Here is a 14,632-nt window from a genome sequence, read left to right as displayed (position 1 = left end):
GTTGTACGTAGCTCCACCCTCCTGTGTCACTTCTGGTTGCCAAAAACCAAGATGGCGACGGACAAAATTCCGAACTCAAGGCTTCAAATAAGCAGTCCACAAACCAATGGGTGATGTCACAGTGACTGCGTCCACTTCTTATACACAGTCTATGACTCAATGACTGAATCTGATGAAAGAGAAATACTAACTTCATTGTCAAAACACAAAAAAAGTGAATTAGGACCAGGCTTAGAGATATTTACTTCTTATGCTCATTTTCAGCTGCATGCTTGTATTTTGGGTCTCTACTAGAACATGTTTTCCTGCTTTAATGTTCAAAAAACTTTTTTCTCATACCGGCTGTGCTGCAGCACCTCTTTTCACCCTCTGTCTGAAGCTACTCCCACCCTCCCAAAAAGCCCAGTCTGATCTGATTGGTCAGCTGGCCCACTCTGTTGCGATTGGTCAACCGAACCAAACTCTTCGGACTCCGCTCCAGCTCCGCTCTAACTAGCTTTGTTTGAGGGCGTGCCAATCTAGGCGCCAGGCAGGTATCATGCAAATGTGTTACTTGGTGACATCACCACGTTACGGAAGAAAAGGCAGTGTTTCTGTGGGGGAGAGTAACTCCCTTTGGCGTGTCATTTGGGCTTTGTAACTTTGCAGACCTTTTACATGCACAAAAAACTATATAACACAATAAAGAAAATAGAAAAAGCATAATAGGTCCTCTTTAATCAGATTTTATTCAATATAATTTCTTATATAAAAACATTGAAAAATGAAACTTCTCACATCTGATTCTGACAGGGGAAAGATAGTGACAGCAGGTGATTAATGGTTGAAATTAACACATCCCCAATCCTATGAATGTTTCAGGGGAGAAGTGCATTGCGGTCGGGAAACAGTGGTTTACTCCCAATGAATTTCAGAGGTATGCGGGAAGGAAGAGCTGCAAGAACTGGAAGTGGAGCATTCGATGTAAGGACACCTCCCTGGGAAAACTTATAAAGGTTTGTCGAAAAGTGAATTTGGAGTATACACATGGAACAAGACTGTGTGAAGTCATGACTTGCTTTTCTTTAACATCGGCCATGTTAGCGTCCCTCGTCAGATCACTTCACACGCAGTTTGTTGTGAAAATCGATTTATTTTCGATTTGTTTTTTTTGTTTTTTTTTATCCCACTGCAGGAAGGTCACCTGAAAGCAGGAAATTACAAGAGAGGGTGTAAAAAGGTAAAAACAAAAACAAATCAATAAATCAATTCTGACTTTGTGGAATATCTTCTTGTTGTTAGTGATCCTGATCCTTTTTTCTTCTTCTTCCTCCTGCTAGGCCAAGAAATCATTGTTCCCATCTGGTGATGCAGTTACAGGTTCGTTGTATTAATGCAAAACTCAGATTTTTAAACTACAGGAGTATACATGGAGTATTTCTGTTAGCTTATGAGAGAGTGCTGCTTCCCCCGCAAGCTATTACAAGATCTATCTATCTAATCTAATTTGTTTCCATCTACTGTAAGTCGGCACATATGACGTTTAGAGTTTTAAGTTTACATATTTGAGAAAAAAAACAGGCAGAGTGGGCTTCTTAAAGCTGCAGTCGGGAACTTTGAGCAAATATGATAAAAAGTAATTTTTAAAAAACTGTCACTATATCCTGAGAGTAGTACATAAGAAAGATAATCTGTGAAAAAAATCATGTTCCTCTGCCTCCTCCTGTGCTCCTAATGGCATTAAAATATTTCACTGCACCCAAAGGAAAACAACTGACTGCAGCTTTAACTGCTAAAGGAGGAGAAATGATTGATATACTGTATATAAACAACGGGAAAGTGGCTACTCACCTCCTCCCTGCTTTTAGTGTCTGAGGAAGATGAAGATGCAGATGAAGATAAAGATGAAGATGAAGATGAGGACTGTGACCAGGACAAGGAAGACCAGGTTTCCTCAAGCAGCAAAGAAAGTTCCACGGCTGTCACAGGTGCTGGTTTCTACAAAGTGATATTCAGGGTTGAAACACATTTATGCTAACAATATATCCCAGTATCATAGCAATGGTTTTGTTAATCATACTTTCCACGTGTCCTTTACAGATGAAGAAGGAGAGGAACAGCCTGAGCAGCAGCCAGAAGCCAGCCCTGACAGCGGCAGGAAGGTGTTCAAAGTCACATGTGGAGCTTTAGCCGGGACCTTACACAAGAAACGATTTGCATCAGGTAACTACATCTTACTGTACACAAAAAGCTAAATACGTGTAATGACATGTGTACTAACCAACTGAACCAAGTTAAATGTGTCTCCTCTGAACTTGCTTTCGCCACCAGGGACTCGTGGGAAGAGTATTCGTACTGAGACGAGCTGGATGAGCCCGGAGGAGTTCATCAAGGAGGCGTCATGTCCGACAGATGCCACCTGGACGAAAGACATCAAGTACGAAGGGGAACCACTCAGTGTCCTCTTAGAGGTAAGCGCTTACTCTGATGTTTACCGTCGGGTGGCTGTGTTTCTGGCCTCTCCGGTCCAGCTTTCGCTGCGGAGCCGCAGGTTTCCACCCGCCTCCGCTGCGCACACCGGCTGTGTCCGCTCCGTCCTCCTCGCGGCACTTGCCTCATTAACGTCATGGTTCTCTTAAAGCATTGGGTTTAAATCTGAAATATTTCCAAATAGGCGCTTTTTCTTTTCGCTTCGACACCAAATCCTCCGCCATCTCTCGGTCTGTACACTCTCTCGTCCCGTGTGTGTGAAATATGACACTCGTGCTCTGAGCTGACTCCTTAAGATGCATTCACTTTCAGATTGTAGCGTCCGTTATCCGACTATCTATTGATAACACGGCGCTGATATGCCAAAATAAACTAAATGGGTAATGAGAGAGCCACAGGATTCGTTGTCAAGCCTAAAAGACCTAAACTATGAAACAAAGAGGAAGACGCTGTTGATTTGTCTATTGCAGGCGAAAATCTTGATTATCGACTCACTGAACTGTACCTGCAGAAATTGCAAACCAAGTGTTACCGACCTGGTAAGTTTGTTCATCAGTCAGTTTTCCCTCATTCCATATTCATCTTTGTTCTGCATAAACAATGTGATGACCAAAACCTGTGTCTCTCACTATGAGCTGCAGTATATTATTATGAACAAGGAATCTTTTTCTCACAGATGCAACATGTAATTGAACTGTGTGTAATCGGAGTTGCTGTCATGTCCGTCTTGGCAGGAGAGTCAGAAAAACGATGACGAGTGCAGCATCTGTAAAATTGAAGAAGAAGAAGAAGAAGAGTTGGTGGTGTGCGATCACTGCCCTCGCTCCTTCCACCAGAAATGTCACCTGCCTCATTTAGAAGACACCATTTTCGGGTGAGCGTTCATCAAACCCGGAGATGAAGATGCTGCTTTTCATTTTTAAAGCTACACTTCAATATTTTTATATGAACAATCCATCAAATGATTACGTATGAGAGATATTGTTTATAGTGATGAACCCCCAGAAAATGATCACCTGACTCTGCAGTTCCCCTGAGCTCTAATGACCAATTTAGCGTCTTTTAGCTCTTTGTTTTTATGCCTCCGCCCCGGAGATAGCTGTCAACAGAGGCATTATGTTTTCAGGTTGTCCGTACGTACGACTGTCTGTCCGGTCCATTCTTGTGAACGCAATATCTCAGGAACGCCTGAAGCGATTTTCTTCAAATTTGGCACAAACGTACACTTGGACCACTTGAACTGATTAGATTTTGGTGGTCAAAGGTCACTGTGACCTAATTCTCCTTGATAATAATTAACTACATGGTTACAATTAGGCAAGCAAACTCATTAAAATATGTAAGAATTAAGATCAGTGTCTATGATGATGAATAGTGGCATTAGAATGTGCCAGAGGTCACCAAATTTGGGCTTCTAGCTCCCCCTAGCTGGCTAATGTTTCCCACAGGCTGGCTGCTCCATATCCTTCTGGAAAGCCCTGATCAGGGGCTCAAAGAAATAAAAGCCAGGCTACAGAGACAACAAGAAAATGAAAGGATCAGAGAGATGATGACCAAATTTCTGGCCAAAAGAAAGTGTGAAGAAACCTCTTTCAGCGTAGTTTAGCTCTTTAAATGACAAAACAAGTTAATAAATTCCGATCTAAACACTCATGTTACACTAGACCTGTGTCAGCGGGATTAACTTGGTTAAAGTGAAACGAAAATTAAGATTTCTGATATTTTGTTCAAGATTGATAATTGCCAGACCCTACATATATATGCATTATATCTTATTTTTGTGTGTGTGTGAGCAGGGACGATAGTCTATGGATGTGTACGTTCTGTGTATTCAGAACCACCCGAGATTGTTTTTACTGGGACGAAAGAGAAGCGGCCATGTCTCGCCAAATATCCCAACGCATGCTGGTGAGCACAACGTGACTCTCTGTCTATACATCCTAACACCTGTCTCTCTGTCACACTGCCGTCACTCATCCCTCTTTCCTTACACCAACAGCAATGCCAGTATCTCCTTCTGTATCTGTCCAGCGCTGATGAGGAACAAATATTTGCTTCAAACCCATGCCTCCATGTAAGTGTATTTCTCTGCTATTCCCATGCACCTGTTTCTGTCTTCAAAACCTTGACAAATAGTGTCAATTGTTTATTTTATAGCAAATAAAGTACACTTAAAGGGCCATCAGCGTTCTTTTTCCGTTTTTTTGTTGTTTTTTTTCAAATGGAAACGCCCACTCAGCTGTTAGCAAAAAGCAGTGACGTAGGTTTCCACAGTAAGCTAATCAATAAGGTAATGAATAATGTGAACGCTAGCACTAGCAGAGTCAACGAAAGGGTTCGTCCTGATTTTTTGAAGTGGGGTTGTGTGTGTGCTCCCCAATCTGCGAGGTAAAACGACTGTTTTTTGTGAATGTAGTCTGGTGGCTTTGAAGAGAGCGATATAACGGCGTCAGTTCCCTGTCGAAGAGGGCTGACTGACAGCGAGTTAAAGCAGCGAGGTAAAGCAGCTGTGGACGGGAGCAGCAGAAAATCGTATTTTAGCTACCTAAAAAAAAATCAATATCCGTTTAAGTGTATTTAGAATATTTTCACAGCTTTACCTCGCCATCAGACAGCCCTTTCCAACGGGGAACTGAAGCTGTTATATCGCTCTCTTCAAAGCCACCAGACTACATTCACAAAAACAGTTATTTTACCTTGCAGAACACGGGAGTTGCTGGTCTACCGCTGTATTGATCAGTTTGTTTGTGTCATTGTGTGACTTTCGGATCCGAACTAACGTGGCGTCCACACAGCAGTACATTGCTTAGCTTCTGTGCCGGTACTCATGTCTGCTTCTCCAAACTGGGAGCATGCCGACCACCATTTAAGTTACTTTATTACACGGCTCTGTTGAATACTCAAATCTGATTGGTCAATCACAGGGTTGTATGGTTTGTTATTTCTTTATAGCAGACCGTTGCTATGTATAACAGACCGTTGCTATGGACGCTGTTCCGATGTCGAACTCTGGAGGACTGTTTTTGTGTCAAATAAATGATTTCTTTCGTAAGTAGCCGTGTAATAAGCGGGATAATGTACAGCTAGCCGTTCATTATTGTGAAATAAACCCCTTCAGGGCGCAAGTCGGGGGCCACCCCTCCACTTTGCCCTGTCAGGGTTTATTTCACAACAATGACCAGCCCGCTGTTCATTATCCCTTATGTAGGTAATACACTGACTATAAGGATGTATATCTACTGTATATGTAGCAGCATCATCATGTAGAAACCTACGTCAGGTCACGTGGGAAGAGATAAAGACACTAAAACATACGTACTTCGACCAAAATGTGAATGTTTGGATTTGAATACATAAGGAACACCATTGGGAAGCTACAGAGTGATATACAAACCTAAAAAATAAATAATAATGATGGACCCGCCCTTTAATGATCTGGCTACTGGAGGACTCACACTAGCTTCAGGTCTTTGCTTATGATAGTTTGAAATCTATGTAAACAAAAGACAGCGGTATTGCAGAGTGTTGAGTATTTCATTTATTTCTGCTCGGTACCCACAGTTGCAGAACTACTCCACGGTGATCAAGACTCCGATGTGGCTGGGTAACATAGCAGACAAACTCCAGGAGCAACTCTACAAGACCGTTGGAGAGTTTGTGTCCGACGTCCAGCTTATTTTCACCAACTGTGCTTCATTCAACCGAGTAAGAAAACAAACCTCTAGATGACATGCAGCGTTAGGAGTTTTCACCATTTTCACATGTGGTACTAAGAGGTTTCCATCAACAGTTAAGGTTCATTTTTATACAATATAGTGAAATGGTGTGTTATGTTCTTTTGCAGGACAATGCTGAATACCTCGCGGCCGGCAACAGACTGAAGGAGTTATTTGACGGAGAAATAAAGAATGTGTTCAACATCAGTGAATAGATAAACAGTGCTCAGTTTTCACACTCAGTAGGTACTGGGAAAAGGTTAGACATGTGTAAGTATCCCTTTTGACATTTACCTCATATCTGGTTAAAATATTTCAAAAGAAATAATTGCTAATCAAGAGAAGTTAAGAGACTTTTACTTTAATTATGACAACACATTTCAATATTGTATAATTATACTACAATGCATTAAAAAAATCAGATTTTTCCTATTAGTTATCTGGTTTACTCACAGAAGGTGCGGTATAACAAACTACTAGCAACTTTTTTTTACAGTGTTACATAATAGTTTTTCTTCAATACAAGAATTTTTACAATGTGTGATGATGGTTTCAAAATGTATGTATTATGAATGTATGTATTGCAAAAGTCAGTATTTGACTTTGTATTGGTCTAAAGCAGTTTTCCATCATGCAATATATCCAACAGGATCTCCATGTCACCACACAGTATTTAAAGTACAATTCATTTGCGCTCTATCTTTTTGTCTCGATCCCTCTGACCTGTTGATTGTGGACGTCTGTTTTTAAAATAAATTTAAAACAAATACAAATTTGTTTGTGTACATCTTTAATGACATGGCTCGTTTTAAAGGTTAAATTTATATTCCAGAATGGAAACAAAAAGACTGACACTACTACTGTGACCGATGGGTCTTTTACGCAGCAGGAAAATTAAACCTAAACTTTTAATTACAATTAGAAAGACTCAAAACAATGGGAACGTATTTCCTATTAAATGTACAGAATGGGTCGTCTTTTGTAGGAGTAATCACATGATGAAAGTTAGATACTGACTGAATCTTGTTTTGAAGCTTTATTGTTTACATGTTTTTGTTTTTTCACTTACTATATACAGTATGTATATATGTATGTGTGTTAAGTATATATGTGTATATGTATATTTATGTGTGTATTGTATAATATAAATATAGATATATGTGTGTATATATATACATATGTATAAATATACATATATATGTATGTGTGTATATATTGTATATATATATTTGTGTTTGTATACAGTATATACATATATATTGATATACATATACTGTATATGTATGTGTGTGTGTGTGTGTGTGTTCTGGATTGATGTAGCCAATTTTCTTAAAAATTGAAAAAGAAAAAAAAGAAACTTAAGATGAATGTTGAAATAAATATGTTCAATGCTGTATTTTAGTCAAGATAAGGTTGAAAAATAATATGCTGTATATCATAAAACTATTCATTATTATTGAAAAAAATTCCATATTCATGAAAAAAAAACTGGTCAGGAACCAAACCAACTCTCCTGCATTTGTATTTATAAATTCAAACAATAAACCACCATCTCATCTAATATTAGATTAATAAAATAAAACTTACATAACACAAACTCTGGCATTATGAAATTAAAATGCAATTATTTTTGTTTTGCCTTCTTTGTTATTATTGTTTTTTTTGTTATTTTCCTTGTATCTATTTGTACTTTATTGTTTACATGTACTTGACGTGCGCTCAGCTGACGTCACTGCCAGAGATGCCAGCAGCAAATCTGTGCTGGGAGCTGCGCAGCCGCGCTGCGCATCCGTCGGCTGAGCTGGACAGCGCAGCCATTTCTCTGTATCCTTCATGAGGAAAAATACAGAGGGGTGGCGGTTTGTCCATCAAGGACACAATTACTAAGCCGACGTGCGGGAGTCATGACGTTAGCAGCACACACCGAGGCTGAACCTGAACTCATCACCGACTGAGATCCCCCAGCTCCAAACTTTCTCCCTATCCAACGCCTGCGCAGACAAACAGGCTGTCTGTCTGCTGCTTTGTGTTTGCGTGTGTGTGTGTCAGCCATGGAGGGAGATCTGCACGGAGACTGCAGCGACGTCTCGACTCTGCATGTGAAAACTGAAGCGGTCGATGAGAATCCATCTGCGCTGGTTGTGGGCAGCCGAGAGCCGCCTGCGCCCTGCGGAGATACCGCATGCAGAGGAGGAGGAGGAGGAGTGGATCAGACTGCAGAGGAGCTGGCTGACAACACAACTACTCCTGTACTGCTGTGTGAGTGCACACATTAGCTGGTTTTAAAGGACATCAAATGAAGAATTTAATATGTTTAGCTGTTAATTTCCATCTAAATTAATTCAGATCAGCATGTATAACATCTTTTTAAATGTTTTGACATTAATGTGCCTTTTGTCTGTCCTGTGCCTTTAGATCCTGTGAGCACAGACCGCTTCTTCACCACATCGGGAGATGGGAAAACCTACCTGAAGATAGCTCCAGGTGAGAGGATCAATGAGACTTTTACGATTGTGATTGTCTGTGTCATCAGAATAAAATAAAACACATGATAGAGTATATGCACACACCTGCACAAGAGCTTTCTGTGTAAGAAATGATGAACTATTAGTCAAATAGTTATATAGCTTATACAAATAGCATTTTGTGGCAGTGAAAACTTCATTTATTTAACTTAATTGGATCTCGTCTCTTAAAGGAACAGCGTGTAACATTTTGGGGGATCTATTAGCGGAAATGGAATATTCAGAATTGTGTTTTCATTAGTGTATAATCCCCTGAAACTGAGAATCATTGTGTTTCTGTTAGCTTAGAATGAGCCCTTCATATCTACATAGGGGAGCGGGTCCTCTTCACGGAGCCTGCCATGTTGCTCTGCCATGTTTCTACAGTAGCCCAGAACGGACAAACCACACACGGGCTCTAGAGAGAGCCTTTAGAGTTTTTACGTTACCTGAAGGCCACCGTAGTTCTCCGACACGCTTTTGAAACTGCGGTAACGTGAGCCGCAGAGTGCAAAACCGTGGTACCGTTTTCTAGATTTTGCCAAATTATACACAATGTCCCTTTAAAGGATAATTTTCAGATCCCAAAAATGTCATGTATTGGAGCTCCAAATACAATTTAGTTTATAGAAATAAAGCCCCACAAAATCATCTTTAGGTATTATTTATTCATATTTTAAAGGGTCACTTCGGTATTATTTCAACCTGCACCCTATTTTACCATGTTTTTCTGTCTAACTCACTAATAGGAACAACAATTTCTGAAAATACTCCAGTATTGAGGGAGAGCGCTGTAGACGTCAGCTGCTAAACAGGCTGCAATGTGTTGCTATTGGGGCAAGCTCCACCGTCATTTACGTCCACTAAAACTGCTTGTTTTTGCCATGACATGCTCTGATTGTTATTATAAGTGTCTGACATTGTGATAAGAGTCTTGCTCAAGGAGATGTCTCGTTATGAAATCTGGCGAGGTGACGTATTGCCGGAAGACAACAGTGGAATAGAGGAACACATCCATGGTGGAAACGTGAGTGCCGGCCGGGCAGAGTTTGTTGTGTTGGAGTACAGAAAGCGTAGCTTAGTGTTATCTAAAAGATTGTCAATGTAATGGCTGAATATTTAGATGATTTTGACAACGTGGATGAGGTCTTTGAAATCGATGGCCGCCCGTATTTATTTGAGCCAGAGTATATGGATAGTCAGATTTCACAACTCGACTTCTCCTTGAGCGGGGGTTGGACACAATAACAAACAGACCGGATCAAGCGAAAGGTAAGAAAAAGGTTTTATTTCTCTGTAGGGCCCTTTCCATAATGTTGTTAGACACTTATAATAACAATCTGAGCCTGTCAGTGGCAAAAACAAGCACTTTTAGTGAACGTAATGTTGATGCTGATCACTTGCCCCAGCAGCTCGTTTCACGGTTGACGGTTACAGCGTTCCCCCTCAATACTGGACCAATTTCAGAAATTGCTGTCGCTATTAGTCCCCTAGACATAAAAACATGGGGAAATAGGGTCCAGGTTGAAAAACCTGGAAAAAAAAGTTACCCTTTAATGCTCAAAACCAACTCCCGACAACCCAATAACTGTCTGCAGATTCTGACTCAAATGTTGCCAATCCTGATTGGAGCACGGGAGTATGTGACATCACCTTATCCAACTAAGCCCCGCCCACGTCAAACCAGCGAGAAGAGAACAGAGAAAACAGAAAATCTCTCATGTGAAACAATGAAAACTGTTCTGACTTTGGCAGAAAATAATGTGTGTTTTAGTAAGAAGCTGGTTGAGAAAATACATTTTCGGGGCATTTGAATATATGTCAATATATCTCCTCCATACACTTTTACATATTAAGCGAGCCCACAGGTCACCGCAGTCACCCCGTGTCCTCTCCTCTCCCCCAGCTTCCGCAGTCACCTGTGTCCTCTCCTCTCCCCCAGCTTCAGTGATGCCGCCTGCTCCCTCAGATAAGACGCTTCCGTCCGGCTCCGACTTCTCCTCCAAAGCCGTGTTGTGTCTGATCGAGGCGGTCGGCCGCCGCTGGGGCCTGTACGAGACCCGGGAGCGCTCGCAGCTCTTCCAGAGCGTCCAAGAGGAGATGGCCTCCAAGGGGCACATGCTGCCTGTTGAAAAGATCCGCCGCAAGTGGAACAACCTCATTGTCACGTACAAGAGGGTTAAAGACCGCAGCCGGGAGACGGGGCACGCTAAAACGTCCTGGGAGTTCTTCGATGTATGTAGTTTCTTTCTAGCATTCTATTTCCACACAGGGATGCTTGGTCTGCCTGTTCCACACAGGGATGCTTGGTCTGCCTGTATACAGACTGTGTTTTACAGCTCTAGAAACATGTTGATATGTCTCTGAGCTTTGCATATTTCACATGAAGGACAGATGTAATTGTTGTGGTTGTTTGCTAAACCCCGCCCTCCAACAACAGCGAATGTGCTTTCATACCTCGGCAACCAAAGTCATGCACAGCAGGCCTGTCAAGCTTTGGGTTTCCCCACATGTTGACGCAGTGTATACTGCTGTAGTCAGAGTCAGTGTTACATTGCTGACAGTAGCATAGAGCCGAAGGTGTGTTCCTGGTGCTGAGAGATCAACTGATGATCACCTGATCTTGATGCCACATTAACTTGGGTTGTTTAGTTCCTCTATAGATGTGTACTTAGACCTGGATACGTTGCCACTGCTCAGCGTTGCTTCCAGTTTCTTTCCAGTGGCCACTTGTGGTATTGCAGCAAAAAATCCCCTGCAGGCCCAAAAAGCATTTTCACCCCTGTAACTCTCTTTCTCACACTTTTTCATCTGCCCGGCTGCCTTTATTTGTTAATAAAAGTGTAAATTGTAGTGAAACTGACTTTAAGCCAACAATATCAGGGGACAAATTGTTATTTATGAAAATAGAAATCTTAATTTTTGTCTTAAAACAATTGTGATGTCTGATGTGTGTTGCGGTTTATGGGGCTAGGGTTGTGGGGGGTTGAGCCCTAACCCTAGAGCGGCATATGCGGCGCAGGGGGGCTCCAAATCTGAATTTCACCTAGGGCACCAAAAGTGCTATAGACCAGTGAAGCACCATTGTAAAAGAGACGTCTGTAAAACTGTTGACAGGACACCTTACTTATAGCTTTTCCTATTATGAATTTTTGATCCATGGAGGTTTTATATTTGTAAAACTTTTCCTCGAGCAGAGAAAGAGATTTAAAAATATGTGACGTCACCGCAATGTAAAGTCTACGTGCTGAGCGTAAACTCTACTGCCCATATGGGCCGCATAGTAAACCCTGAAACCAGTAAAACTGCGCTATGCAAGCAATTCTCATTAGATTGTATAGGCGCCATCTTGGGGTCCGGCATCCATTTCTTCTAATTCATCCATGATTTTTTCCTCTCTCCATCTCTTTGTATGTCTTCCCTCACTCTAGCTGATGGACGCCACGCTCTGCGACACCGTTGGCACTCAGATCGTCAACAACAAAAGAAACAAAGGCTGCAACGCCGGTTCCACGCTGCCTGGTCCTTTGGCAAAGATCGCTGCGAAACCACAGGTTCCGCCGCCCGCCACCATCATCCGCCCTAATGGGGACTTTGCTTCAACGGGTGGCGTGGACTCGGCGGGTCAGGGAGCCATCGGTAGCGCTGCTACCATTACCTCAGTGGCTACAGCCACCGTTAGCCCGACAAACACTCCAGAGCTCAAGCCCCTGATCGTCCTCAACAGTGACATTGTTGCGACCACTATTCATCCAGCCACCATGGGGCCATCTCCATCTTTTATCTCTTCACCTTGTTTCACAGAGACAACTTCCCCTTCCCTCGGCTCGACTAGCAACGCAGACCTCAACGCATCGCGCTACGTAGGCCGTAAAGCTCCGTCGTTCTCATCAGGCGTCATACCCTTTCGCCTCAGCAACAACCAGAACCTCCTCGGCCTCTCCTCCTCTTTTCCCCCTGCTTCCCCCTCTCTCGCGTCATCTATCCCCACTTCGTTATCTGCAACAACTGAAGGACAGAATCAGAAAGGGAGCGAGGAGCGAACCAGCGTCGCTTTGTTCCAGGAGTTTCTGAAGCGACAGGAGGAGCAGGCCTATCTGGACCGGGTGGCTCGCCGCAGGGTGGAAGCCCGAGAGAAGAGGCGCGAGAGGAGGGAGGTACGGATGGCGGAGTCCCTCGGCAGGGTAGCCACGGCCCTGGAGCTGCTCTCCTCCAAACAGGACACCGTCATCGCCCTCCTGCAGAGACTGGCTGATCGGAAGTGATAGAGGGGCGGGGGGAAAAGCCTGGAAACTTCTTAATACTCCTGCCGTGTAGTGACCACGCCCAAGTTCCATAATGCTACTGAAAAGGGTTTTACTCTCCTGATCTTACTGTGAATAAGTAAGAGATAATGTACAGCGAGCCAGTCATTGTTGTGAAATAAAACCCTCCGCTGTCTGGGTTTATTTCCCAACAATGACCGGCTAGCTGTACATTATCCTGCTTATTACACGGCTACTTACTTAAGAAATCAATAATTTGGCACAAAATTATAGCAACCCTTAGCAACGGTCTGTTATACAGTACATAGCAACGGTTTGTTATACAGAAATAACAAACTGTAGAACGCTGTGATTGACCAATCAGAAGCGAGTATTCAACAAAGCCGTGTAATAACATTTTATAAATCACATGAGCTGCTCACTTTTCTACATGAAGCATATAGTGAAATGGGGTGCTATTGCGACATGCTTTACATTTTAATGCATTTCAGTTTGCTGCACTAACATCCAATAAAAACATGAACTTTCAGTCGATAAGATTTTGTCTGAGCGATAATAATAAGAATGGGTTCACATTTTTTCAAGTCTTATCTTTACTGTCAATACTGACGCGCCCTTATGACACATTGAAAAAAAATTTGGTCTATGTAAAAATTCCTCCCCTCCACACTGGTCAACAAGAGGTTCCTTCCTAATGTAATTCCAATGTAAGTGATTTGGGACAGTTTTTGAAAAATCAAGCGGGTACCTTACAAACTTACAGTCTTTAGTACAAAATTTCCTTCCAATATTAGCTTCAGCTGAGCTCTATAATGCATGTTTGCACAAAACGTCCCCCACATTAGAAAGTATGGCCAGTATGGACAGCGAATGAATAGATATCCATGTGGGTGTTGGTTTAAAGAGGACCTATAATGCTTTTATGCTTTTTCTCCTTTTCCTTTAGTGTGTTATATAATTTTTAGTGCATGTAAAAGGTCTGTAAAGTTACAAAGCCCAAAGTCCACGCCAAAGGGAGTTACTCTCCCCCACAGAAACACTGCTCCTGAACTGCCTGAAACGCCTTTCTTGAAGTCCCCCCTTTTCTTCCGTAACGTGGTGATGTCACCAAGTAACACATTTGCATAATACCTGCCTAGCGCCTAGTTTAGCACTAGCACGCCCTCAAATAAAGTTAGTTAGAGTGGAGCTGGAGCGGAGTCCGAAGAGTTTGGTTCGGTTGACCAATCACAACAGAGTGGGCCAGCTGACCAATCAGAGCAGACTGGGCTTTTTGGCAGGAGCTCAAACAGAGCGTTTCAGACAGAGGGTGAGAAGAGGTGCTGCAGCACAGCAGGTATGAGAAAAATAAAGCGTTTTTTGAACATTAAAGCATTTAAACATGTTCTAGTAGAAACCCCGAATACAAGTATGAACCTGAAAATAAGCATAATAGGTCCTCTTTAAGATAGACTTGAAAGAACCTGAATCTATCCATTAAGGCAGAAGCTGTGGTCCTGTCTACTCTCTGAACCCGCTGTGGATCTCCCTTTTCATGTGCCTCTATCAGAACATCTTCAATATCAGTGACATGTTTTGCCCACTAGATGGCGTTTTTCATCTACCAATAGTTTTTTGGTCAGGTGAGGTTTTCATCCAAAGTAGTGCCATCACATTAAACTTAAACAGTTTCCCTGTT

The 14,632-nt window shown here is 42.3% G+C and overlaps 2 protein-coding genes across 4 annotated transcripts in view; both read left to right on the top strand.

Moving 5' to 3' along the window:
* The window catches only part of LOC141780193 (autoimmune regulator-like), a 33,025-nt gene extending 26,067 nt beyond the window's left edge, over window positions 1–6,958 (top strand). Inside the window, exons 6-17 of one of the 2 annotated variants that reach the window (XM_074655323.1) lie at window positions 862–995; window positions 1,175–1,219; window positions 1,320–1,359; window positions 1,848–1,967; window positions 2,080–2,202; window positions 2,311–2,450; window positions 2,940–3,008; window positions 3,204–3,343; window positions 4,266–4,377; window positions 4,469–4,543; window positions 6,031–6,174; window positions 6,314–6,958. In XM_074655323.1, the coding sequence (XP_074511424.1) occupies window positions 862–995; window positions 1,175–1,219; window positions 1,320–1,359; window positions 1,848–1,967; window positions 2,080–2,202; window positions 2,311–2,450; window positions 2,940–3,008; window positions 3,204–3,343; window positions 4,266–4,377; window positions 4,469–4,543; window positions 6,031–6,174; window positions 6,314–6,400 (1,229 nt within the window). In that variant the 3' untranslated portion in view covers window positions 6,401–6,958. The remainder of the gene's footprint in view (window positions 1–861; window positions 996–1,174; window positions 1,220–1,319; window positions 1,360–1,847; window positions 1,968–2,079; window positions 2,203–2,310; window positions 2,451–2,939; window positions 3,009–3,203; window positions 3,344–4,265; window positions 4,378–4,468; window positions 4,544–6,030; window positions 6,175–6,313) is intronic. The other variant, XM_074655324.1, reaches the window with a different exon arrangement.
* An 803-nt stretch (window positions 6,959–7,761) lies between these two features.
* Window positions 7,762–13,527, top strand: LOC141780201 (uncharacterized). 2 transcript variants are annotated; one of them, XM_074655337.1, is made up of 4 exons: window positions 7,762–8,444; window positions 8,601–8,669; window positions 10,632–10,924; window positions 12,121–13,527. In XM_074655337.1, the coding sequence occupies exons 1-4, from the start codon at window positions 8,237–8,239 to the stop codon at window positions 12,952–12,954; spliced, it is 1,404 nt and encodes a 467-aa protein (XP_074511438.1). In that variant the 5' UTR covers window positions 7,762–8,236; the 3' UTR covers window positions 12,955–13,527. The 2 variants fall into 2 exon arrangements, with proteins under 2 accessions (XP_074511438.1, XP_074511439.1); XM_074655338.1 differs by having other exon boundaries at window positions 7,966–8,444; window positions 10,659–10,924; window positions 12,121–12,976.
* The last annotated feature ends 1,105 nt before the right edge of the window (window positions 13,528–14,632 follow it).

The sequence above is a fragment of the Sebastes fasciatus genome, chromosome 13 (assembly GCF_043250625.1).
Source record: "Sebastes fasciatus isolate fSebFas1 chromosome 13, fSebFas1.pri, whole genome shotgun sequence".
In the NCBI taxonomy this organism is placed as follows: Eukaryota; Metazoa; Chordata; class Actinopteri; order Perciformes; family Sebastidae; genus Sebastes; species Sebastes fasciatus.
The sequence above is the reverse complement of the archived record's forward strand: the minus strand, read 5'-3'. Positions and strand labels throughout refer to the sequence as shown.

Excerpts from the sequence above, each read along its gene's own strand:
- LOC141780201 (XM_074655337.1), top strand. The coding sequence starts at position 8,237 with ATGGAGGGAGATCTGCACGGAGACTGCAGCGACGTCTCGACTCTGCAT. Across the intron at positions 8,445-8,600 it reads AACTACTCCTGTACTGCTGT|ATCCTGTGAGCACAGACCGC; the intron begins GTGAGTGCACAC and ends CTGTGCCTTTAG. Across the intron at positions 8,670-10,631 it reads CTACCTGAAGATAGCTCCAG|CTTCAGTGATGCCGCCTGCT; the intron begins GTGAGAGGATCA and ends CCTCTCCCCCAG.